We start from the raw sequence: 22313 nt of genomic DNA, 5'->3' as shown, positions 1-22313 counted from the left end.
AGCGGCGGGTGACGTGTGGGCTGGGCGAGTGGAGACGGGTACGGGCTCGAGCTAGTGGGCAGGCGATGGTATGGGGGATGGGCAAGAGGCTATGCACGGGTATGGATGCGGGTATGGATGGACGTATACGGAGGGCAGGCAGAGGAGGTTCTGTTTAGGCATGCGGGTTGAGGGGGGCTGCAGGTGCTGGGGCGCAGTGCTGCCTGGCGGGCTTTGTGATGGCCACGAGATGGGGCGGGTGGCGAGATGACTAAAGTGAGGGCGCGAGGGTGAATGGCAGAAAGGCTACAACATGTCACGGATGGCAGACGGATGGCGGATGCAGAGTTGAGCGTCGCGTTGAAGCGTCGACGGTGCTCAGCCGCGCCTCGACAGGCACATGTCGTTTGTTGCGGCAACCATAAGGCGGCCGTGCACAGAACCGCATTCACTCTTGATCTGCGGCTAGCCTTGGGCCTAGGCGCATGCGGCATCCGGGTGGTGCGGCGACATGGCTCGGCTGTGAGACATCAGATGCACGCCCACGCTAGAATCAGGGCCATGGAGCAGCACTAGAAGCTTGCGGCCAGCCTTATCTGCGCCTGGCGGCCGTGGTGGGAGAGTGCGAGTGCGAGGGGGAGCGGGAGCGTGGGGCAACAGGCATGTGGCGGGTGGGGGGACGAGGGAGAGGGAGAGGGAGCGACAGGCACGGCAGAAGGACAGGAGAGTGTTTTAGTAACGGGGCAACAAATCGCATGTGTCTGAGGAAGTGGAAGAAGAGGAGCAAGGAGAAGACGGAGACAGAAGATATGGCGGTGCCGGAGTGGAGCAGGTGCAGGCTGGTGTTGGCGGGCGATGGTCATGGTGGTGAAGAAGAAGACTCGCCAGTCGTGCAGCGTAGTCTCGAGTCGGCCATGTAGCGTCGTGGCCAGCAAGTGCGGCAGCGGGCATGTAGCTGGATAGCGTAGATGGTAGTAAATGGCATGCAATGTAACAAGGCGGTGGATGGCGGCCCAAGGCATCCCCTTCTGCCGGCAGAACAGCGGGCGAGCAGACGGGGGCCTGTCGTCGCAAGGGAAGGGCGGCGCCTCGTCGATCCACTCATTTCCACGGCGCACATGGTGATGAAGCACCCTCTGCCACGCCCGCCCGCCTGACTCACGGCGGCTCGCCCTGTGTGTGTGGGCAATGGGCGGGCAATGCCCAACCGACGACGCCTGTCATAGCCATCCGCCTGCTTGCACGGCGGCTTCTGTATGTGCCATGCACGCACCCATCACATACATACACACACACACTATCCCACGACATGGCAGACGCAATCCATGTCACGTGTCGTTCTGCCGGCCCGGGTGAAACAGCCAACGCGCCCCTTTGAGCGGCGGGCGGGCATGCCACACAAGGCGGGCGGCATCCTCGACGCCTTTCCCAGACACACACACGCCTGCTCCTCCTCTCCTGCTCTTCTCCTCTCTGCAACATCCACACGCCCTCGCACATCCACTCCCTCGCCGGCACACTCGCGCAAAAGCCGGAGCTGCAGCCCTGTGCCCAAGAGCCGCCATTTTGCATGCTGGCCGTCGGCCGCACGACCCCCCCAGCCCTTGGCCGCCCCGTGTGAGGTTTAGCTGGCAGCGACCCTGACCGCCTAGGGAGCCTAGCGCCTGGTGCAAGGAGATCCATGAAAGCAGTATGGAGGGCGGACTATCGTTTCACTCGGGTCTGGTGAGAGCCCATACCACCTATACCGTCTCCCATCCTCCACCACCACCGTCGCCGTCGCCATCTACGCAGACAGCACACGCCCGGATGACCTCGACCGGGCCGCCTGCCCTCATGTCGCACCAGAGCTTCCAGAGCACCTACTCGACCTACTCGCACAGCAGTGCGCGCGACACCCAGAGCACCCAGGCCACTTCCACCTCGACCCTCTTTGGGCCCCCCTCGACCTTCCCCTCGTCGACCTCGTCGACGCCCGTCAACGGCGGTCCCGTCGAAGCCTCGGAAAACGTTCTCAACAAGCGCGCCGACAAGGACACCTCACTGTTCCAACGATGTCTGACGCTGCAGATGCGCCTGCGCGGCATCCCCGGCTTCGACCGCTGGATGGCCGAGGAGGAGGACAAGGCCGACGACGATGCTGATCCCGTCACCCTGCTCTGGAGGACCTTCCGCCGCGGTTACCCCCTCATGGAGCTCTACAACGCCCTCGGACCCCGCACCCTGCTCACCATCCCAAACTCGAAGCAGGATGAAAAGAGCCTCAAGAAGAACGAGAAAATGGCCTGCTACAAGTTTATCCAGAGCTGCGTCGCCGACCTTGGAATCCCCCAGGAGAGCTGCTTCATTCTTGGCGACCTCTACGGTGACGACACAACTGGCTTTGTCAAGGTAAGCACAATTCTATCTACACCCGCATCTACCTCCCATTCCCCCCTCCCTCTCCAACCACTAACCCGCACTTTTTGTTCTCCCTCTGCAGGTCACCAACGTAGTTAACCGAGTCTTGGACGAACTGGTAGCCCAGGGCAAGATCTCTGGCGTTACTGCCGAATCCGGCGAGGATGCAGATGGCGTCGTCACCAAGCGCACCCAACGCGAGCACATCATCGACGAGCTGGTCAAGACAGAGCGCACCTATGTGCAGCACCTGGAGCTGCTGCAGGAATTCAAGAAGCTTGTGGAAGAAAAGGGTGTCATTAGCGGAGATTTGGTCCACGACATTTTCCTCAACCTAAACGCTCTCCTCGATTTCCAGCGCCGTTTCCTCATCCGTGTCGAGCAGACAAACGCACAGCCCGCCGACGAGCAAAACTGGGGAAACCTTTTCGTTTTGTACAAGGACGCATTCAAAGTTTACGAGCCGTATATTGCAAACCAAAGAAAATGCGAGGCAACGGCTATGCGCGAGTTCGACAAGCTCAAGGAAACCGGAGGACCACCAGAGATGCGGCAAATGGTTGAATCGCCCACTCTGCTCGCATCCTTTTTGCTCAAACCATTTCAGCGACTAACCAAGTACCCGCTTCTTCTCCAGGTATGATCTCGGGCCCTGCCTACTCAAATCCCCCCCCTTTTTTTACTAACGCAAACGGTGCAGCAACTCCGAGACAAAGGCGATCTGGACGAAGGTCGGAGAGAAGACATATCAAAAGGTATCGAAGCTGCCTCTTCCGTACTTGCAGGTACGAATGATGCAATTGCCCGCGAGGAGCGTGTCGAGGCGGTCGAGGAACTCAAGATGCTTGTGGAAGACTGGAAGGGTCATCGCATAGAAGGTTTTGGTGACCTTCTTTTGCACGGCCAGTACACAGTTTTGAAAGGAGAGGGCATGAGCTCCAAGAACGAGGAACGAGAAGTAGGTGGTCCCTTCTGCTTCAGTCCCACAAGCAGTCAGCTAACATGCCCCAGTACAAAATCTACCTCTTTGAGATGATTCTACTCTGCTGCAAAGAGATCAACGTCAACAAGCCCAAGAACAAAATGTCTACACGATCTCTCGTCACCAAGGACGGAAAGCCAAAACTGCAGCTCAAAGGCCGCATTTTCATGCAAAATGTTACAGAGACAATATCGCTCCAAAAACCAGGTAAGACTACTACCAACCACATCCTCATTCCATGTAGGCCCGACTCACACTTGTAGGTTCATATACCTGTCAAATCTTCTGGAAAGGCGACCCTGGCATTGAAAATTTCATTATCAAATTCACCTCGGAAGAGACAATGAAGAAATGGGCCATGCAAGTCGACACCCAAAGACGCATATGGAAGGACCAGGCACGGACCAGTGCCAGTACGACACACTCCAAACCCTCGGATACCCAATTCGCGTACATGCGCGACCAAGTTCTGGAGAACCCCTACCAAGAAGACGATGACGATGAAGGCGATGATGACATTGATCCCGCGACTGGCTATCTACGCAATCCATACGGTGTAAGACAAGATTCCTCTACTCCTTCCCTACGGTCACGTTCCACAACCGGCGAAAGCGGCCCTCCAATAAATGACGGAGACGCCCGAGTACCACCTCCGCGTTTCCCTATGGGCTACAACGGCCAACCACCACTAACACTGCGTACTCAGCAGATACAGAATGCCGCCAATCAAGAATCTTACTTTTCCCCGACAGCAGAGACGCCATTGCAAACCCCAATGTCAACACACTCCAATGCACGAACCAGTCAATCATCAACTAACGGCAATTTCCCTTTTCCCCGGCAAGCAGCACCAAATGGTTATCCACACGAAGAGAACAATCGACATACTGCCCCTGCGCAATCACGCCACGCATCTCGGGGTGAGAACAATGCACACCAGTCAGCCCGTGCTCAACGCCCATCACTTCCTGCCAACGCCACTATTACAGCCCAAGGACGGATGCGCGCGGCTAGTAGCCCTGATATCAATTCCCATCTCCAAGGCCAACCACGAAGAGCACCCCAACAGCAAGTGCCCGAAGTACCGCCCTTCCCCACGCATTATGCTTACAACGCGGCCATTGTCAACCGCAGCGCCAGCAACTCTCCCAATCAAGCACCACCACGGGCAGCGACTCAATCACCTGCCATTCAACGTGACCGCCTCATTCAGCAACGGACCGCCTCGGAATTGGCCAACCAGACGCCCGAATTCCACAATGGTCCATTGCGCCGTGATCCAAGTTTCACTTCTGTGAACCGTACCATGACGCCTGCATCATCTTTTGAACGCAGCCAAGGTACACTGACGCCAGCTTCGATGGATTCTCGAAACATGTCACCGCCACTTGGCCAGGATCCAAGCATACCGACTCAACTCAAGGTCAAGGTCCATTGTCCTTCGGCTGGCAGCTCAATGGTTCTGGTCGTCAGCACCAATATCAGCTACCAATCGCTCAAAGATCGTATCGATGCTAAACTTCAGAGGTCGACATCAGTGTCTCTTGGATCCGGTCAGGTCAAGCTAAAATATCTGGACACCGACAACACCTATGTCAGCATACAATGTGATGACGACGTTCAAGAGGCATTTGAAAACTGGAAAGAACAGCAAAGCAATCTCAACCCCGGTGGCGGGCTCGGCGAGATTGAACTTTTCTGTCAACGATGATCTTCTCATTCTTCTTCTTTCCTTTCCTCTGGTCCAACATAGAGAGAAAAGGGTGGGGCGGGGTCCAACCATTTGTGCTATACGTTGCTGCTCTTGCATTTGGGAGTTCTTTTTATACAATGGGGGGATTGGAGGGTTTAAATCACCTTTTTTTCCTTTTCCAGATGGAGGGGGGGCATGGGTTGGGAGTTTTTGATCCAGGGTGATTTTGATACACACATACACACACGCACACACACACACACATACAACTTGGGGGGGCCCTTTTTTTCTCCATCCAATTGAGGAGCAACATATGGGGCCTGTTGTCTGTTTTTTTGTTTTTCTCTCATGCCTTTTTCCAAGAATATTCACAAACTGGGCGAAGAAAGGGAAGTGGCAGTGAGCAGGAGGAGACGATGATGATGATGCAGGAAAGGTAATCTTCTTTCTTTGTTTGTTTGTTTGTTTATCTTGTGTGTGTGTGTGTGTTTTCTTTTACGGGAACAATTTATGAGCATGTCATTGAGAGAGAGAGGAAGAAGATGTAGGAGGAGGAGGAGGAGGGGGATCGAAGGAAGAGAAGGGGAGGAGGGGAAAGAAGAGTGTTTTTCCCAATGTGGTAGCGGATTTTGATATATGATACACCTCTTTTTTTCCTTTTTTTGGTATTTTCCGGCCTGGTAGAGAGAGAGAGAGAGAGCAGATGGTGATGGGAGGAGGTTAGATGGGGGATTGGAGGGGGGTTTTTTTCTTTCAGTTTCAGAGACACAACTTTATATACCACGTCTTTTTTTGTTGTTGTTGTTGTTGTGTGAGTAGGAGAGAGTGTAAAAGAGAGAGAGAGGAGAAGGAGAGAAAAAAGAAGTTTGCAGATGAGTTGTTTTACCCCATATCTGCCTATTTGCAAAGTTTCTCTCTCATACTTGTTTTTGTCTATTCGTTTTCTTCCTTCTTCTTCTTCTTCTTCTTCTTCTTCTTCTTCTTCTTCTTCTTCCTCCTCCCTTTTACACCTTTTCTTTCTTTCTCTTCTTGGTCATCATCTTTCTTTGGTTTTTTGGACTTTTGTTCATCGCTGTTTGCTTCCTGTTACCTCTTTTCTGATTTTTTTGGTTGGTTGGTTGGTTGGCTGATTGTGTGTGTGTGTGTGTGAGAGAGAGAGAGACGGCATATTGTGTTGTTGTGTTGTTTTGATGTGTGCCGCCGTGTGGGAATAAGACTTTCGTCCTTTTTTTGTTTCTCTATTATATGAATGAATGATGGAATGAAAAATACAATCTTCTTTCAGACGACTTCTTCTACTTTCTTATCAAGTACTTTGAGTTCCTGGGGTGTTTATTTGAGTATGGCATCAGTGAGTATACCGGGGTGGTGGTGTAAATACGTGAAGAGGTCGCTCGGCTAGTTGATTAGTAGATATGGCACACGTGATGTAGTTGTATGTCGGGCTTCTGTTATTATTTTGAAGATGGATGTAAGTGGTTGTAGCTGGGTGAGCTTGGGGTGAGGGCTTAGTATAGGGATAAGATTGGGAAAGAAGGATAAGTTGAAAGAAGGCGGAAGAAGGGTGAAAAGCATTTGCATGTCTAGTTTGTTGATTATTGTTTTATGTTTCTTCTTTTTTGCTGACTTATAATCTACATGTGGGTTGGAATCTTTTCGAATGTGTTGTGTAGATGCAGTGAGGTATCTTATGCAGCGGTAGTATAATCATCAAAAGTCGACAAGTACAAGGATGTACAGTTCATATGGCTCACGTGTAGCAGTATTGTTTGTGGTATTGCTACCTTTCCTTCTTCCCGCATACACACCTGGCGTATTTCCACAGCCGAGAGAGAAAAAAAAACGAGGAACAGTAGAGCCATCATCCAGTTGCGCAGTAAAATAGGAATATTATTTCTGGCTAACTTGCATCAAAGTCCAAGTCACGTCTGGAGGCGACGGATAAAAGGTATAATAAAACTCGTTACATTCGTTGCACTTTGATTTCATGATCCAATTTTGAAAGATAGAAAAAGGAACATGCAGTCTTAGGAAAACAATAGAGGAGATATAAAACAACCATTTGGTTCTTCCTTTCCGTCCTCTGTCACATCAATATCCCATTGACGTGCATACTAGTCCCCAACACCTCTCTTTCTCGTCAACAACGAGGCCAGAAAAGTGCCAGGGGCGTGGCCAGAAAAAAAAAGAAACTTCAGTTCGCTAAAACGCTTCAATGCCGTCGCTATGCAGCCATCTGGAACAGAAGGAATGGGCAATCAAGGAAAAGAAACAAAAGGTGTAGAGCGAGCGGAAAAGGGTTCATGTGGTTCGCCCGGTAGAGAGGAGATCGTCTGGCGCACTGCTAGTGCATACGCATCTATACACACGCACGTTGTGATCTCTGACCCAGCCAGGGCATAGGGCAACAATACACTGCCCGTCTTGAAACAGATCAAAAGAAAACGGGAAGCGAGGAGTGTCGTTGTTTCGAGCTGAGAAAAAAAAACAGGGTCATCATAGCACTTCATTCCGTAAGAACAGATGTAAACAGGTTCGTAGTCGTTTGGGTCGTTGGTATCGCTGAGCTTGGGCTCTTCAAGTCTTTTTGAAGTGGGAAACATCGATGCGGCTGTAGAGGGGGGTTTTCGTAAGATCTTGTATCGTTCGTTGTTGCTGAAATATTCGATTATCATGATGGACACGTTGGTTCGTGTCGTGATCCATCGGAGTGTTTTGTTTATTTTATTTTTTCGTTTTGCGTATATTTCCTTCTTTACACCCGGTAACCAGCATCCTGGAGACAGCCTGAGCACCGCTCATAGGCTCGGACGTAGCCGCGTCCGCAGCAGCATGCAGATGGAGTAGATGGCGTAGCGGAAGCCTTACTTGGTCGTCGTCCCGCTGCAGCCGCTTGTGCAGCGTCAAGGCCACAATCGGAACTCCTAGGGCTCGTACCACCACTGATGGTACTTGAGCTGTCATAGTCGTTGGATGAGGCCGTATTCCGTCGGCCCGCCCCGATTGGGGTTGGAAGGCCTTGGGCTCCCTCGCCGGGTCGCTGTCCTGGGTACATTCCATCATTTACCGAAAAGTTACGGCAAATCATGTAGGCTCGGGTAGCGGCGGCATTCTTGGCTAGCTCCTCGGATTCATACTCAACATCCGTAGAGTATTCACGGTTGTTTACTCGTACAGTTGAGCCGTAGCCGTAGCGTGTGCGGAAGGTCTGGAAGAGTGGGTCGGGCCAGTGGCGTCTTTGGCAAAGGCCTATCGTCAACGGTTAGTCCTTAGATCGTCGGGCAGTCAAAACAAAGCACATGGTGCAGAAACCTTGATCAGAACGTATCCCCTTGAATGCCTGGTCATGTGGGTCCCTCGATACTAAGCGGTTAGGCAAGAGTACCAGACAAAAAGTCTCACACCAATTGGTGCTTGTATGGGATTTCTCACATGGCAGCTAATACCCGAATACACGGTACACGGTCAAGAAAAGGGGCCTTGCTGGGTACTAACCTGTCAGGTACATGACGTAGAACATATTGAAAGGACGGATTTGGTGGTTGACGTGTTAGGGAGCGATTGGGAAATGACGAATGGGTGATTCAATGGTGACTTGGCCGTCCGAAAGTAGGGCTGCGGTTGTACAGGAATTACTGAATTGGCAGGCGTTTGTTGGCGGCGACGATAGGGCAGGGCGAAGGGAGGTACGTCGTGGCAGTGGTTGTACAGCAGATTGAGTTCAAGGTGTGGTTGACAGGTGCCAATAGAGAAACGACAGCTGTTCAAGGAAGAGGGAGGATGCCAATGTATGAGGGGCAAGGAAGAGGGAGCGGCTTGCAGTCAGTCGAACGGGGGTGGGGGAAGCATAAGTGCCTACTGTGGGATGGAGCAATATAATGCACCAGACCAGTGTAGCACGTACCCAAGCGCGTCTCGCCCACCAGTAGCAGGCGAGAGGCAAGAGGGCTTGCGGAAATGAATAAGCTGCGGGTCCTGTTGCGGCTCTGTAAGAGAGAGACCCATAGTATGTGCTGGCGAGAAGGGAGCCAACGGCAGAGGTTCGAGAATTTACGGCTAGTAGAGAAGAGTCAAACCTCAAGAGGTACAGCCTCACCGGCTCACTCTTGCCACCGTGCTGCCCGCAGTAGCGCTCAAAAAAAAACGGCTGTCGATCGGAGACAGTCTCTGTAACCCGTTCGTCAAGGCTGGACATGTCTCGATCGGCGGCATGCAGGTTTAGACGCCTAACAAATATGCATAAACAACAGAGTGGCAGCCATGCACCCTTTACGGGCGCTCTTTTCTCGCATTTCTCGCTGCAATTGGGGGGCCCACTAATGCAATATGCAACGTGAGGAGGGGAGAAGGCAAAAAAAATACGTCAGACTCTGCAACCTTTTGACAAGTGTACCGAAACCAGGGAACCTTGGCGACAGACTGCGTGGAGTTTCCATGTAGGGTTTTTGGATGGGCAGGGTCTAGAGGGGTTCAGCAAGACTAGACCAAACATGCATGGCAGAGCAAAATAAAAATGGGCCGGCTAGTCGGCTAGGGGAGGGGCCCTTTGGAGCGCTTGAGGTTGGCAGCGGAGGAGAAGCCTGTACACGATTCCGTGAAGGGAGCGAGGATGCAAAGCATAGTGTCTCGAAGCGAGAATGCATCGCATCCGGCATAGCATGGGGCTATCAGGGGTGGGCGTGGTCAAGCGGTCAAATGAGGGGAGCTGATTGATGCGTTCGAGGGATGTCGAGATACCTGGGGTTGGTGCTACCAGAAAGCATCAAGCGTCACTGCCAACGCATACATGCAGCGAGCACGGCCCCCAGATCATGGCTGCTTTGCAATGCGCCTGCGTCTCAATGAGGCAAAGGGTCAACGGCTGTTAACTGTGAACCGTGTCCATGCAGGCATAAATTGGCAGCTGTGGAGATTGTGTGTCCGGGGGGTGGTCGCTCGGGCTGGAGCTGGGAGCTGGAGCTTGAGCAGCATGGCAAGATGTAGTGGAGCAGATTTGAACAGGCCATGATTGACGAGAAGGGGAGCAGCCAGTAGGGGCCATGCGTTCCTGCGCAGGCCTGCCGGGCCATCAGAGAGATTTCACAATGCCACTTTGACAGACCCTGGAGGCGTTGACCGAAGGCAGCGGTCCAGTGCCATGATTGGGTCCACACAGCCATGGTTGAGCGAGGCAGAGATGGCGAGCATGTTGCCGAGGACGAGATAAAGATTTTTTCGTCTCTCTTCTGAATTGGATACAAAGGGATCGTGCGTCGGGCGGCTGCAGCGTGTACTCGATGTCTGGCCTGCCGCGTAGTGGGTTCGAGCAGCAGCACAAAGGCTGGGTGAGCACAGAGCAGGTCGTCGTGGAGCGGACGCATAATCTCGGTGAATCCATAGGTCGAGGCGGTTCACGACAGGCAAGCGGTGCATGCTAGGTCCCAGGGCCAGCAACGGCCGCTTTTTGCCTGGCGCCGATCCAAGGCGGTGGTCGATACATGGTCTCTCTGCCTACATGTGTACTGTACATATGTACACATCCAAGTACGTACATGGTGCGGGGCCAGGGCGCTTGTCCATGGCGGCAACGAAGCGCGAGCAGCCATGACTATGGCCGACCAGACCAGATCAAAAAAGATAGCCGTCGTGCTGTGGTATTGGGGCGGGCGCCGGAGTCGAGCGCCAGCCATGACCTCTCCCCCATGTGGAGAAGGCAAAGAGCCTTCAGAGCCTGTTTCGCGCGCGGGAGATCTGTGGATGACGCGAGCGTACACCCGCAAGCACGGCCAGCCGCGCCCCCAAGCTGCAAAACAGGCGGTGAAGAAGGTGTCGTTGTCCGGCACGGCCATGCGCCCCTCTCTGTGCGCACTGATGTCTCTCGAGAATGCATGAGCAGTCGAGACAATACAGAGCGACGTCCGGGACAAGCGGCGGCGGTTCGATGGCGGCCGTGGAGGAGGCGTCCTGTTTCGAGTCGATGCCGTCTTCAAATCGGCCTTGTTCCATCCATACTAGGCGATGCTAAGGCCCACATGTTCTCGCGCCACTCCAACCAGCCGCTGCCTCGCCCTCGTCTTCAGCCTCGCCGCGCTGCCTGACCGTGACAGCGACACTGGCCATGCGTCCAATCGACCGAGCGGCCTGCAGGGCAAGCTGCTAGCTGGCGGTACATACGCATGTACATGCGTACGTATACGTGTGTAGAGGCGAGGGGGGCCGGCCTGTGGCCATGTCCCGTCCCCGATGCCTGCGACTGGGTGGGGGGCATCCCGAGACGCTCCAATCCCGTGACTTTGCCTTCACGCTTCTTTCCGTCCATACATGCACAATCGCAATACGAGGCCGACACGACAAGAGGCTCGGGCCACTCGCCTCCGTGCTCGACGGGCAGCATTGCCATGGCCGCCAAAATACACCGGCATTGGGTCCTGCCTGTGTCGCCGTGTCTGCCGTCTCTCATGCCCAGCCCAGACGGCCGGCAGCAAAGAACCCCGCAGCCCAACCCCGCCGTCAGCCAGGATTCCCTCTTTCACAACGCCTGTACTAGCTCTGATCGCTCTCCACTGCCCGACAGGCATCGAGCCGCCTAGTTGCAATCTACATACACATGTACATATGTACACATATGCCCATGTCGCCATGTCGCCAGTCCACATATCCATCTACACGATGCCCGTGGCGCTGGCGAGGGGCACCACCTGCCGATAGCCTTTCTGCGGCTGCGGTATCCTGAGCAAAAAAGCACCCATACCACAAGTACGGAGCTGGTCTCAACCCTTTTCCTATGCAAACCATAGGGGAACCGAAAGGGCCGCTGGGTTTCACATGGCTCTCCACCTATGCCGAAGCTTGAGGCTCCGATGCCCACGGCCTATACATATACCCTGTGGCCTGTGAATGTTTCAATTTCAACACTATCCACACGTCAACGTATACACTAGGCCTAGACTCAACTCACACCACCCATTTTACTTTGTACCCGCCCAATAATTTAGCGAGCCGCCATCATGCCCAAGATTGTCCGCCTCACGCTCTTCAAGATCGGCGACAAAGACACCATCCAGGAAGTAATCGGCCTGTACAGCACTCTGGCCCAAGACGCAACAAAGGTACGTTAAAAAAAGTACGCTTCTTGACTCGTACTCCGACCGTCGTCTATGCCCGACCTTTCCCTTAGAGGAAGGCTCCCATACTGCGTCCGCTCTTCACAGTACCCCAATGGGCATTACACAATCGGACCGTGCATGCACGTCAGGCCCATTTCGTCATCTCCGACACGCCCAGAATCTTATCGCCCTCGGGGCATTTGTTGCGCCTTTTTCTAATTCCTCCCCGCGGACGAATCGTACCATGGCTACATGTTTCCCCTAGTCGCTTGCCCATGTTTCGAGCGGCTACGGTACGTGGCGGGTGCAGAGTACTGCCGCGACTAGGAAAAATGGGGTGGAGTGACCGTCGTGGGAGTCTGCATATCGCGGAAACTTCCTTGTGATCGCGATGCATGTGGGCGGCTCAGGCTACTCATTCCTAACCGACGTGGTGCTAAATATACCCTACCCGCCAATCTTGTGCCCTCGTGATTGCCGAGGTGCTTTGTCTTTGTACCCTGGTATACAAGCTAACGTCATCTCTCTAGGACGGCAAGCAGTACATCCAGCTGGCCCAGGCCAGTGCACCCTACGACGACCACCGCAGCCAAGGCTACAACCTCATGGCTCGCTGTGTCTTTGATTCTCTAACCGACATGGAATACTTTGACCAAGATGATGAGGTCCATGCTGGCATCAAGAAGCAATTGCTGCACAAGTTTGAGGAAAGGCCATTGATTATCTACTCGGATATGCAGTAGACTATCTGAAGTTGCAAGTGCTTGGAAGTCGGTATGCTTGCAAAGCAAATGTGCATAGCATTCTCTTCATTCTGCTTCCAACCTTGCCCGTCCTTCCAGCTCACAGGTGCTATTGTATGACGGGATGCCCTGTGTTTGCAATCTAGAACATGAAAGCATAACGAAATAACGAATGACAACAATATCTGATCAAACTCTTTTTCGTGAATCTACTGTTTGTGAAGGAAGTAGCAAACGCTTGGCCAAACACCACCCATTCACCCATACTCAAGGTCTATTATACAACTCATTTCCATTCGACGTTACCCCAGGATACCAGACCATTACATCATGCTATATACATACAATTAGCTCCAAAAAATACCGATACAATGACAGAATACTAGAAGATGACAAGCCAGTGAGGCGAATTCACCGCAGCGTACCAAACGTCCTTACTGTTATCCACAATGGCTATTGTATCAAGGCATCATCAACCCCATTGTCTCAGATTTCTTCTTTATTCACCTCTTTTTTCCAGCGTACTACAAAGACCTTATCCCCATCCCCTCGCTCTACCAAGTCCCACTCAAATTTTCTTCTTCTTCTTCTTCTTCTCAACCACACAGAAAACAAACCTCGAAGATTATCAAAGAACACTTCATCATGTCGTCCACACCTACCACCCAAGCGCCCACAACGCAGGAGATTGAAACCTCCTTCATCCGAGTCCTCAGCAACGGACCGCTGAGTCTCGAAGCCATCACAGACCGCATGAACGGCTTTGGCCAGGGACATGAAGACGCCGTCGTAGCCGTCTTCGAGTACATGGTCGAAGGCGCCCAAGACGAAGGAGAAGGAGAAGCAACCTACCAACTCCGCTCAGAATACCGTTCAACCACCAACACCACCGGCAACCACGCCACTCCACCATTACCATCAAAATCTTCACCAAGACGCAAGACAGCACCCGCACCACTCTCTTTCACCCGCTCACCCACACCCTCTCCACAACTATCATCCTCCTCCTCCCTCCTATCCTCACCACCAACCCACCTCAGCTCACCAGCACCATCCCTCCCACCCCGACCACGCCCCCGATCCACCTCCACTCCGCTCTCCAGCCCACCGCCGTCCTCACAACTCCGCTCTCCAACACCAGCGCCATCCATCAGACCCACACGGCGCGCAGGACGAAAAGGGAAAGGGAAGCCTACCGGGGCCAAGGGCACGACATCCCGCGTGACCAACAAGGCCAAGAAGACTGGAGCAGACAAAGGGAAAAAAGGACGAGGAAGAGGGATGCACAAAGTACAATGCAGTCGTGTTACGAAGAAGAAGATGAGGTGTGGGTTTAAGAAGATGTGTGAGGTGGGGAGGGTGTGGGATTGTGGGAGGCATGGGTGATTGGGAAGAATGAAGAAGAAGAGAAGTGATTAGGATACCAGGATATTTCATATATGGCTTTTTTTAAAAACCCTTTTTCTTGTAATCGTTGTGAGAAGAGGAAAGGAGAGAGAGAGAGCATAGGAATTTATGGAAGGAAGAGAGGATGAGTGTATATATATATATATATATATATATATGTGTGTGTGTAGAATGAAGATGGGAATACACACCAATGAGGAGACTGGGCACATAGTATGCCTACTAGAGACTGCTAGTATTGCACAGTACATCCATACATATCTATCCTTGTCATTTCCCCCCACACCTCAAAACAAGTAATTATCAAAACGGAACCAACTATTCAACAAAAGTGCATTCAATAAACACTAATAAATATCTTATAATATGCATTTCATTTATGCCACCATCTTCACGCATTTTTTTCTGTTCCCCTAAAACCCGTCTCTAAACAATGGTTCTGCAGCTACTACAACAAAACCCCATCCCGCTGAAACCCGCCGAAAAAAGACCCCAAATCAGGATATCAGAGAAAAAAAAAAGCATCCCAACCTTTCTTAGACGCTTTTTTTAGTGTGTATGTGTTCATGTTTCATAAAACCATATGCTGAAAAGGATGATTCGACGCCCTTGTTGAGAAACAGAAACACCTGCGCACTCTATATGCCCGGATGGTATGCGCAATATACAAAGAAAGTACACAGTATTAAAAAGTGTAGAAGCTCGGTCGTGTCCGATCGGGTATCGCGTTTACATGATGATCGAAGGTGCTGGGTGATGTTAGTCGGTGTACTGACTAAATAAATAAAACATGAATAACTTACTGTCGACGTTCTGCTTGATCGACTTGTGTGGCAGTACGGAACCGCCGTTGACGTATACTTCGTCGCCAATAGAGACATCGTCGCCAAGAACGGTTACGTTCTCTAGACGTGCCCACTTGCCGACGGTGCTGTTCCAGCCGACAATGGTCGACTTGACCCAGGCGTGGTCCTTGACACGGCTGTTCTTGAGAAGCACGCATCGCTGCAGACGCACACCATCACCAATAACGACATCGGGTCCAATGGTAACATTGGGTCCAATGCGGCAGTTCTTGCCAATCTTGGCTGAGGGATCAATCAGGACGTTTCCGCCATAGACGTAAGGCTCGGATGCTGGTGTGAGCAGCTTGGAGTTCTTGCGCGCAAGCGACGAAAGGTAGAGGCAGGTACCGGACAAGAAGTCCTTGGGCTGACCAACGTCCATCCAGAAGCCCTCGAGATCAAACGAGTGGAGCAGACCATCCTTGACAATAGCAGGGAAAGTCTCCTGCTCAATCGATGTAGGGCGGAGCTCAATGCGCTTGAGTACGCTGGTGTTCAAAATATAAATACCGGCGTTGATGCGGTTGCCCACGAACTCGACAGGCTTCTCAACGAAACGGTCAATCTTGGAGGCATGGCCAGGCTTGTGTACAACGACACCGTACTTGGACGGCTCCTCCACCTTGGTTACGACAATGGTACCCTCATCACCGTGGTTCTTGTGGAATTCAGCGAGCTGCTTGAAGGGGTAGTCGCAGGTGACATCGGCGTTGAGGACGAAGAAGGGCGAGTCATCCTTGCCCAGGACGTTCTCGGCGAGCTTGAGGGGACCGGCGGTGCCAAGGGGTTCGGTCTCGACGGAGAAAGTGATGCTGACGTTGTACTGTTTCTCGTACTACACAGGCGGTTATTGGAATGTTTTGTACAATCATGCGAGGCATCTACTGACGGTCTTGAGGGCCTCGGCCATGATCTCCGGGCGGTAGTTAACAGCAAGGACAACATCGGTGACACCAGCGGCAGCAAGGGCCTCAATCTGGTGCTGGATCATGGGCTTGTTGGCGAACTCGACGAGCGGCTTGGGGTAGGTGAGGGTCTGCAATTAGGCGTCAGCATTGCTGCTCGTTGCTTTTGCCAACGCGGGGCTCGCAAAGGCAGAGGAGGTGCGGAGAGACATACCAAAGGCCTCAGACGGGTTCCAAACCCTCCGACGAGAATGATGGCTGCATCCAGGGTTAGCTGTGAGTGGGTGGAGCACAATTGAGTGTGCATACCTTTCATGTTGGCGGTGGTGTTGTGAAGGGGTTGTGAAGGGGGTGGTCAGGAATTAGGCGGCGGCGGCGGCGTTGTGAAGGCTTAGCAATGGGGGTGCTCCAAGCACTAGAAGCGAAAGGCAGGTTGCAAAGGGGAGGACAGAAGTGGATGCGTAAGTAGGTCAAAGCCAGAGAGCTCGGTGTGTGATGAGGCCAGCTGGATGTTATATGGTCTGGTACTGCGCCCACATTTAGCGGAGCTAAGCTGCTCCCTGGCCTCTTCCGAGCTTCTAGCGTCCAGCTTCCCCTTTCTTCACCCACCGCATTTGCAGCCCGTCGGCCGCTACGCTCGTCAATTGTCCCCTAACGGCACCAGCCCCTGCAGAATTCGAGGCCCAGATGCGACCGTCCCTGATCACTCAGCCTATCCGCTTCTAATTGCAGCACAGGGTCACAGTGCTCTGCGGGTAACGTCGTATACCACCGCCAATTGCCGCCAACGGCGCATGACGAGACGGCAGCTGAGCAGGTACTAATAACCTCAACGGCGGTCATGCTGCCCGCAATTCCCAAGTCCTGTCCCTTGTACCGCTTCGCCCCTGAAAATGTCCCACGTGCCTCTATGCTGTGAAATTGGAGGCGTTGGAGCAACAGAATCTTTTGATCACGCCCGGTCCACGCAGTCGGAAGCGATCCGCGCCCCTGGTTTGAGACGGGTTGTGGCTGACGACTGTGGCGGGTGCCGGGCCAATCACAGACCACTTCCGAGCCGGTGACGGCCGCCCGTCGCCTTGTCACTGTGGCTTGACAAGTACGCATGATCAGTGTGTACGGAGTACGAGGGCGCATACCCACGGCCCCCTTCGACTACTGACTAGTGGCCCCTTCCACACATCTCACGATAGGCCTCGAAAGGGACTTAAGCCTTATGCGACGCGCGTCTTACTGTACATCCGTGGCGAGACAAGCACCCCATTCTGCCTTTATGCTACATGCTGACGCCGTTGTAAATAAAGCAACACTCCATATATTTAGCAATCCATCTGCCGACGCCTCTGTACTCTATCTAGCATCGAGTAAGTACTCGCCGCCACTTTGGCCATTGCGAACCATGGGCATGGGAGACCCGGTACCACGACCGGTGTGCTCCGCATCCACCAAATGATGGTGCCAAGCCACAGGCCCCGGCAAAGTCTACCCAAACAATCCGCACGGCTTACAAGTCCCTTCGTCTGCAGGTTTCTTCGTGCCAGTGACGGGCTAAATTGAGTCAATCAACATGAAACTGTGAGTATATTATACATGTTCTAGTACAAAAAGGGACAACGTACATCGAGTCTAAACACACAATACTTCACGACATCACACATTGCGATACGTCGCTCAACTCTTGCGTCGAAAGCTCATCGACCGCAGGGCATTACCAACGCTACTTCCCCGTTTGAACATGCTGGGCCTCCTTGCAGGACCTCCACTGGGACTCTGCTCACCCTGACGAGCTGACCAGGTCGAGCTTTTGCTACCCGGTGATGACCCAGGCGTACTCGCTGTTGAGGGAGTTTTAGTGGCGTCGCCAAAAAGAAACTCCTTGGCAAAGATCCAATTCCCGCGCTCATACCTCCACAGATCTAACCCCACGGCCTGCCCCTCCTGATTGCGCTCAGACAGCTCCTGTCGGATAGTGGAAAAAGCACCGTCAACCTTGTGCTCATCGTCCACCTTGTTCATAACAGTCCAGTGCGGCCGGAACCCGCCAGCGTCCTGTTCACTTAAGAAGGCAGCCCACTGCGACTGCAAATCAGCATGCACTTGTTTCATCGCCTGGTACCCCTCGTCAACATTAATGCCCACGCCTTTGCGCATGCGGAACGGCTTGCCAGACGAGACGGCAAACGGCTTCACACTGCCTGCTACCTGTGCCAGCCCCTGCTCTAGCGTCTCCATCTTGGATTCAGGCAGTGCATGGAAAAGCGTCAAGTGCGCACCCGTGCGATTCAAGTGCTTGGGAAAATACCGGTTCCGCATTTCTTCCATGGACTCTGCAAGCTCATCCGTCACCTTGAGCGTAAGCACGTAGACATTTTCTTGCTCGTTTCCAGAGTTGGGTATATGCTCTGCCCGAGGGTACTGGTCTGACGGTCGGCTGTCTTCGACAATATAAGGCTGGTAATCACTTTTTTGATGGTACTGCTGCTGTTGCAGAACTTTCAGACTCGTCTTGCTTTCCTTCTTGGTTGCCCACCCCCGGAAACTCGTCTTTGCTCGGACCCCTGCCCCAGGCCGCTGCGGCTTCTGCTTCTCTTGCTCGGCTCCGTGTGTCTTTATTGCTGATGCCTCAAACGACGCTCGCATGTCAGGGTCGGAGCAGGCACGGGCTTGGATTGTTGGTTGCCGCAGTGCCCCATTGGGTATGCTGACGGCTGCTGCGTATGTGACTGCCATATTGCTCAAGCGCTTTGTAGACGTGTGTAGATGCAAGGGGAGATGTAAGCTCGGAACGGTGACTGCTGATTGAAAAAAAAACGATTGACCAAGCTGCCGAAAGACAGCTATCTTCATCGATTAGAAGAAAGATAGGGTTAAAGCGAAAAGTGATAGCAAGGCTGGTGCTGGTTTCGTTGCTTCTTGTGGTCTTGACCCCCTGTTGGGGGGTCGTTCAGTAACGGAACATCGGAAGATCCATACGTCACTGAGCGGACGCTAGTGGTTGCGCCCGCGCGATGTGGAGATCGCCGTCGCCGTCCGTTCAGCTTGTGTCGGGTTAATGTTGGTGCGTTTGGGGGCCTTGCACAATCCATGTTGTAGCATCGAAGTAAAGAAAAGGCAAAGTTGTAAGTGAGGCGATGTGCTTGGAAATGTTTAATTAAAGCTTGTCGTGCTGGTTGCATGGGCAGGGTTTGTGGAGCCAACCCTATGTAGCGTACCACTAACCATCACCTCGAGGCCACACTGGGCGTACTCTCATATTACCAGTATCATATATTACCTAGATCAGGGTCTGCTGATGGCTTGCCATCTTCCATTCTCCCACAAGACTCTGACTGGAACCTTCGAGAACCCATGCACTCGAACAAATGGCTCTGAATGTCTCATTGTCTCTTGTAGCTTCCACGCGATAATAAATCAGCGCACTATCTTTGCCCAGCAGAACCGCCTCGTCATGGCTGAGAGTATACGACTTCCAAGGTCTGAAATCGGGGCCCTGAAGCATCTCGTGAATGGTCGGTGAGGACACGGAGCTAAGGATCACGTCGCCCGGAAATATCATGACGGGGTTGCTCGACAAGAGGGGGACAATGTCAGAGCCAGAGCTGCAGAGCGCTGCCCATGCCTTGTGTTCGAGCGAGCACACGGCGGCCGTCAGCGAAGGATTTGTGAGCGTCGGGGTCGCCATTGTGGAGGTGGAGCACGTCGTAAATCGACTAATCCGGTTGCGCGCCGATAGAGGGAGTCGATTGCTGGGCTTCGAGAAGGCCTGACGTGCAAGTTCGGCCGCGGTAATCGTAATCACGCCGCAGATAGGAGCTGGATTCAGGACAGTAGAGGAAAGACTTACCCCGCGATGCGGCTGTGACGTTCCATGATCACAAATCTTGTGTGCGTCACAGCTGCGTATTCACTACTTGGCACATGTTTGATACCTTCCGAGCGATGTAAATGCTTTCTGGGAGTGAAGTTCCACACTTGATGGCGTGCTTGGCCATGCGTGATGAGCAGTTGCGCAATAGATTCACTGTCGCAGTTGCCTTGGCACATTGAACATGGCGCGACAGCGGCTCTGACAGGCATCAAACCAACCTTTGATAATGCAGAGTCAACCAATTTAGGTTCCGGTTGCGGACTGTCCGTTGCTCTACTGGACGTACACGTATGGCGTTTGGTACCGGGTCGGTGAAGGCGGTTGGCTTCTTTGGGAGCGTATATACGTCACATGTCCGGGGGGGCAGGGGGGTCCAGGCTCCAGGCGATAACGGTGGGCCCAGCGGGGGGAGGGCTGGAGTCCATGATAGTTCAAGGTCGCCACAACAACAACAACACCATGGGCCTCGAGGCGGCGACGAAAAGAGGCAACAAACGGGTGGCGCTGCAGTGCAGCAAGTGAATTGCCAGGCTGAATAATAGCACACCGACGGCGGCAAAGAATGGGTGATGGGCAGCGCTGCGGCGAGGCGGTGGAAGCAGCCGGAATGTTCCCGTGCGCCGCCGCTGATTGGTGCACGGACTCTGGTCGCATCATTACTCGCCCTTTGACCCCGTCACTGCCTCAGCCTGCCTCCATATAAGCCACCTCTCCGCCAGCCCTGCCCTTTCTCTCTTTCCTTACTCTTACCCTCATCCTACAGCACCAAACAGAGCTGTTTCCAGTCCATACACAACCCCATCACACATCAAACACAGAAGACAACACGCAACCATGCAGATCTTCGTAAAGACCCGTAAGTAGTAGCCATCGCCACCTTGGCCTTTACCGCGCCTCAGCTGCTAACCAGCTTCGCAGTCACCGGCAAGACCATCACCCTCGAGGTTGAGTCCTCCGACACCATCGACAATGTCAAGGCCAAGATTCAGGACAAGGAGGGCATCCCACCAGACCAGCAGCGCTTGATCTTCGCCGGCAAGCAGCTTGAGGATGGCCGAACCCTTGCCGACTACAACATTCAGAAGGAATCAACCCTCCACCTTGTCCTCCGCCTCCGTGGTGGTATGCAGATCTTTGTCAAGACTCGTAAGTTGCCACCTGGTTGTCGCTCACGTTGGAGCTGTCACTAACATCACTACCAGTCACCGGAAAGACCATCACACTCGAAGTCGAGTCATCCGACACTATCGACAACGTTAAGGCCAAGATCCAAGACAAGGAGGGCATTCCCCCGGATCAGCAGCGTCTGATTTTCGCCGGAAAGCAACTTGAGGATGGCCGCACCCTTGCCGACTACAACATCCAGAAGGAGTCTACTCTGCATCTCGTCCTCCGCCTGCGCGGTGGTATGCAGATTTTCGTCAAGACGCTGACTGGAAAGACCATCACGCTGGAGGTTGAGTCTTCGGATACTATCGACAACGTTAAGGCAAAGATTCAGGACAAGGAAGGTATTCCTCCAGACCAGCAACGTCTCATCTTTGCGGGCAAGCAGTTGGAAGATGGCCGTACTCTTGCCGACTACAACATCCAGAAGGAGTCGACACTGCACTTGGTGCTCCGTCTGCGTGGTGGTATGCAAATCTTCGTCAAGACACTGACTGGCAAGACGATTACTTTGGAGGTCGAGTCAAGCGATACCATTGACAACGTAAAGGCGAAGATCCAGGATAAGGAGGGTATCCCTCCTGACCAGCAGCGTCTCATCTTTGCGGGCAAACAGTTGGAAGATGGCAGGACGCTTGCCGACTACAATATCCAGAAGGAGTCCACGCTCCACTTGGTGCTCCGTCTACGTGGCGGTCAGTAAGCGTGACGACAGTTTACGATATCATTCTGGGTATGGCGTTTATGACATGATTCAGCCTACGGGCTGCGTTAAAGCGGGTCTGTTTTATTCATAGTTCATACGGCTACTAAAGCCTCACCAATGCATCCACATATGCCTACGGGCTTCGAGTTCGCTCAAATAGTACTGTTGTGCCCATGCCATGTGTGATGAATTGTCTTCGTTGATCCACCTCTCAGACTGTGCGACTTCTTGCACAAATTATGTGTGCACAATACATGCTTTGCAATCACTGGCTTGTTAATGTGATGTCCATGTCAAGTTGACAGTTTACGGTGGACAGCGACACCACCATGTTGGCTTTACTGCCATCGCGGTACTGCATTTACCGCGGCTTAATTCCGAAACCCCCACCTCAGTTGACGCCACTGGCAATATCTCCGCTAAACCCCACCCCAATTTTAACGGCTACATCATCGAACATAGATTGGCAGAGGCGAGTCCCCTTCCCAGCCTTTCATGGCTTAAATTCATTTAATTGACTTAAATCCGGACGG

The 22313-nt window shown here is 53.0% G+C and overlaps 7 protein-coding genes across 7 annotated transcripts; 4 read left to right on the top strand and 3 right to left on the bottom strand.

Annotated features, from left to right (window-relative positions):
- The first annotated feature begins 1649 nt into the window (after positions 1–1649).
- PSV08DRAFT_16526 (Pleckstrin homology domain-containing protein) lies at positions 1650–5141 on the top strand. The gene is made up of 5 exons (XM_014225547.2): positions 1650–2370; positions 2462–3016; positions 3080–3337; positions 3391–3568; positions 3625–5141. The coding sequence occupies exons 1-5, from the start codon at positions 1672–1674 to the stop codon at positions 5070–5072; spliced, it is 3138 nt and encodes a 1045-aa protein (XP_014081022.1). The 5' UTR covers positions 1650–1671; the 3' UTR covers positions 5073–5141.
- A 2668-nt stretch (positions 5142–7809) lies between these two features.
- Positions 7810–8892, bottom strand: PSV08DRAFT_230529 (uncharacterized protein; the record flags this gene model as incomplete). The annotated part of the gene is made up of 2 exons (XM_014225545.2): positions 8550–8892; positions 7810–8303 (listed from the first exon to the last, which is right to left on the bottom strand). Exons 1-2 carry the CDS (start codon positions 8572–8574, stop codon positions 7810–7812), a joined length of 519 nt encoding a protein of 172 aa, XP_014081020.1. The 5' UTR covers positions 8575–8892.
- Positions 8893–11943: 3051 nt separating this feature from the next.
- On the top strand, positions 11944–13070 carry PSV08DRAFT_332664 (uncharacterized protein). Its single transcript, XM_014225544.2, has 2 exons — positions 11944–12142; positions 12670–13070. The coding sequence occupies exons 1-2, from the start codon at positions 12041–12043 to the stop codon at positions 12880–12882; spliced, it is 315 nt and encodes a 104-aa protein (XP_014081019.1). The 5' UTR covers positions 11944–12040; the 3' UTR covers positions 12883–13070.
- Positions 13071–13527: 457 nt separating this feature from the next.
- Positions 13528–14268, top strand: PSV08DRAFT_251534 (uncharacterized protein; the record flags this gene model as incomplete). The annotated part of the gene is made up of 1 exon (XM_014225543.1): positions 13528–14268. The coding sequence occupies one exon, from the start codon at positions 13528–13530 to the stop codon at positions 14266–14268; it is 741 nt and encodes a 246-aa protein (XP_014081018.1).
- A 339-nt stretch (positions 14269–14607) lies between these two features.
- Positions 14608–18974, bottom strand: PSV08DRAFT_209797 (nucleotide-diphospho-sugar transferase). The gene is made up of 5 exons (XM_066092082.1): positions 17761–18974; positions 16254–16297; positions 16024–16170; positions 15093–15969; positions 14608–15038 (listed from the first exon to the last, which is right to left on the bottom strand). Exons 1-5 carry the CDS (start codon positions 18884–18886, stop codon positions 15019–15021), a joined length of 2214 nt encoding a protein of 737 aa, XP_065948128.1. The 5' UTR covers positions 18887–18974; the 3' UTR covers positions 14608–15018.
- A 344-nt stretch (positions 18975–19318) lies between these two features.
- Positions 19319–19625, bottom strand: PSV08DRAFT_332628 (uncharacterized protein; the record flags this gene model as incomplete). Its single annotated transcript, XM_014225541.2, has 1 exon — positions 19319–19625. A coding segment is annotated over exon 1 (277 nt), but the record flags the coding sequence as incomplete, so codon positions are not given.
- Positions 19626–20741: 1116 nt separating this feature from the next.
- PSV08DRAFT_412338 (uncharacterized protein) lies at positions 20742–21939 on the top strand (the record flags this gene model as incomplete). The annotated part of the gene is made up of 3 exons (XM_014225540.1): positions 20742–20763; positions 20826–21053; positions 21110–21939. 3 exons carry the CDS (start codon positions 20742–20744, stop codon positions 21775–21777), a joined length of 918 nt encoding a protein of 305 aa, XP_014081015.1. The 3' UTR covers positions 21778–21939.
- Between the last annotated feature and the right edge of the window lie 374 nt (positions 21940–22313).

The sequence above is a fragment of the Bipolaris maydis genome (assembly GCF_028858645.1).
Source record: "Bipolaris maydis strain C4 unplaced genomic scaffold PSV08scaffold_15, whole genome shotgun sequence".
NCBI lineage: Eukaryota > Fungi > Ascomycota > Dothideomycetes > Pleosporales > Pleosporaceae > Bipolaris > Bipolaris maydis.
The sequence above is the reverse complement of the archived record's forward strand: the minus strand, read 5'-3'. Positions and strand labels throughout refer to the sequence as shown.

What these genes read in the sequence shown, in the direction of transcription:
- PSV08DRAFT_16526 (XM_014225547.2), top strand. Translation starts at nt 1,672, where the DNA reads ATGGAGGGCGGACTATCGTTTCACTCGGGTCTGGTGAGAGCCCATACC. An exon ending in AGTACCCGCTTCTTCTCCAG is followed by an intron (nt 3,017 to 3,079) that starts GTATGATCTCGG and finishes CAAACGGTGCAG; the next exon opens with CAACTCCGAGACAAAGGCGA. An exon ending in AATATCGCTCCAAAAACCAG is followed by an intron (nt 3,569 to 3,624) that starts GTAAGACTACTA and finishes TCACACTTGTAG; the next exon opens with GTTCATATACCTGTCAAATC.
- PSV08DRAFT_332664 (XM_014225544.2), top strand. Translation starts at nt 12,041, where the DNA reads ATGCCCAAGATTGTCCGCCTCACGCTCTTCAAGATCGGCGACAAAGAC. An exon ending in TGGCCCAAGACGCAACAAAG is followed by an intron (nt 12,143 to 12,669) that starts GTACGTTAAAAA and finishes TCATCTCTCTAG; the next exon opens with GACGGCAAGCAGTACATCCA.
- PSV08DRAFT_209797 (XM_066092082.1), bottom strand. Translation starts at nt 18,886, where the DNA reads ATGAAGATAGCTGTCTTTCGGCAGCTTGGTCAATCGTTTTTTTTTCAA. An exon ending in CAGCATGTTCAAACGGGGAA is followed by an intron (nt 16,298 to 17,760) that starts GTAGCGTTGGTA and finishes CCCTGGATGCAG; the next exon opens with CCATCATTCTCGTCGGAGGG. An exon ending in GAACCCGTCTGAGGCCTTTG is followed by an intron (nt 16,171 to 16,253) that starts GTATGTCTCTCC and finishes GCCTAATTGCAG; the next exon opens with ACCCTCACCTACCCCAAGCC.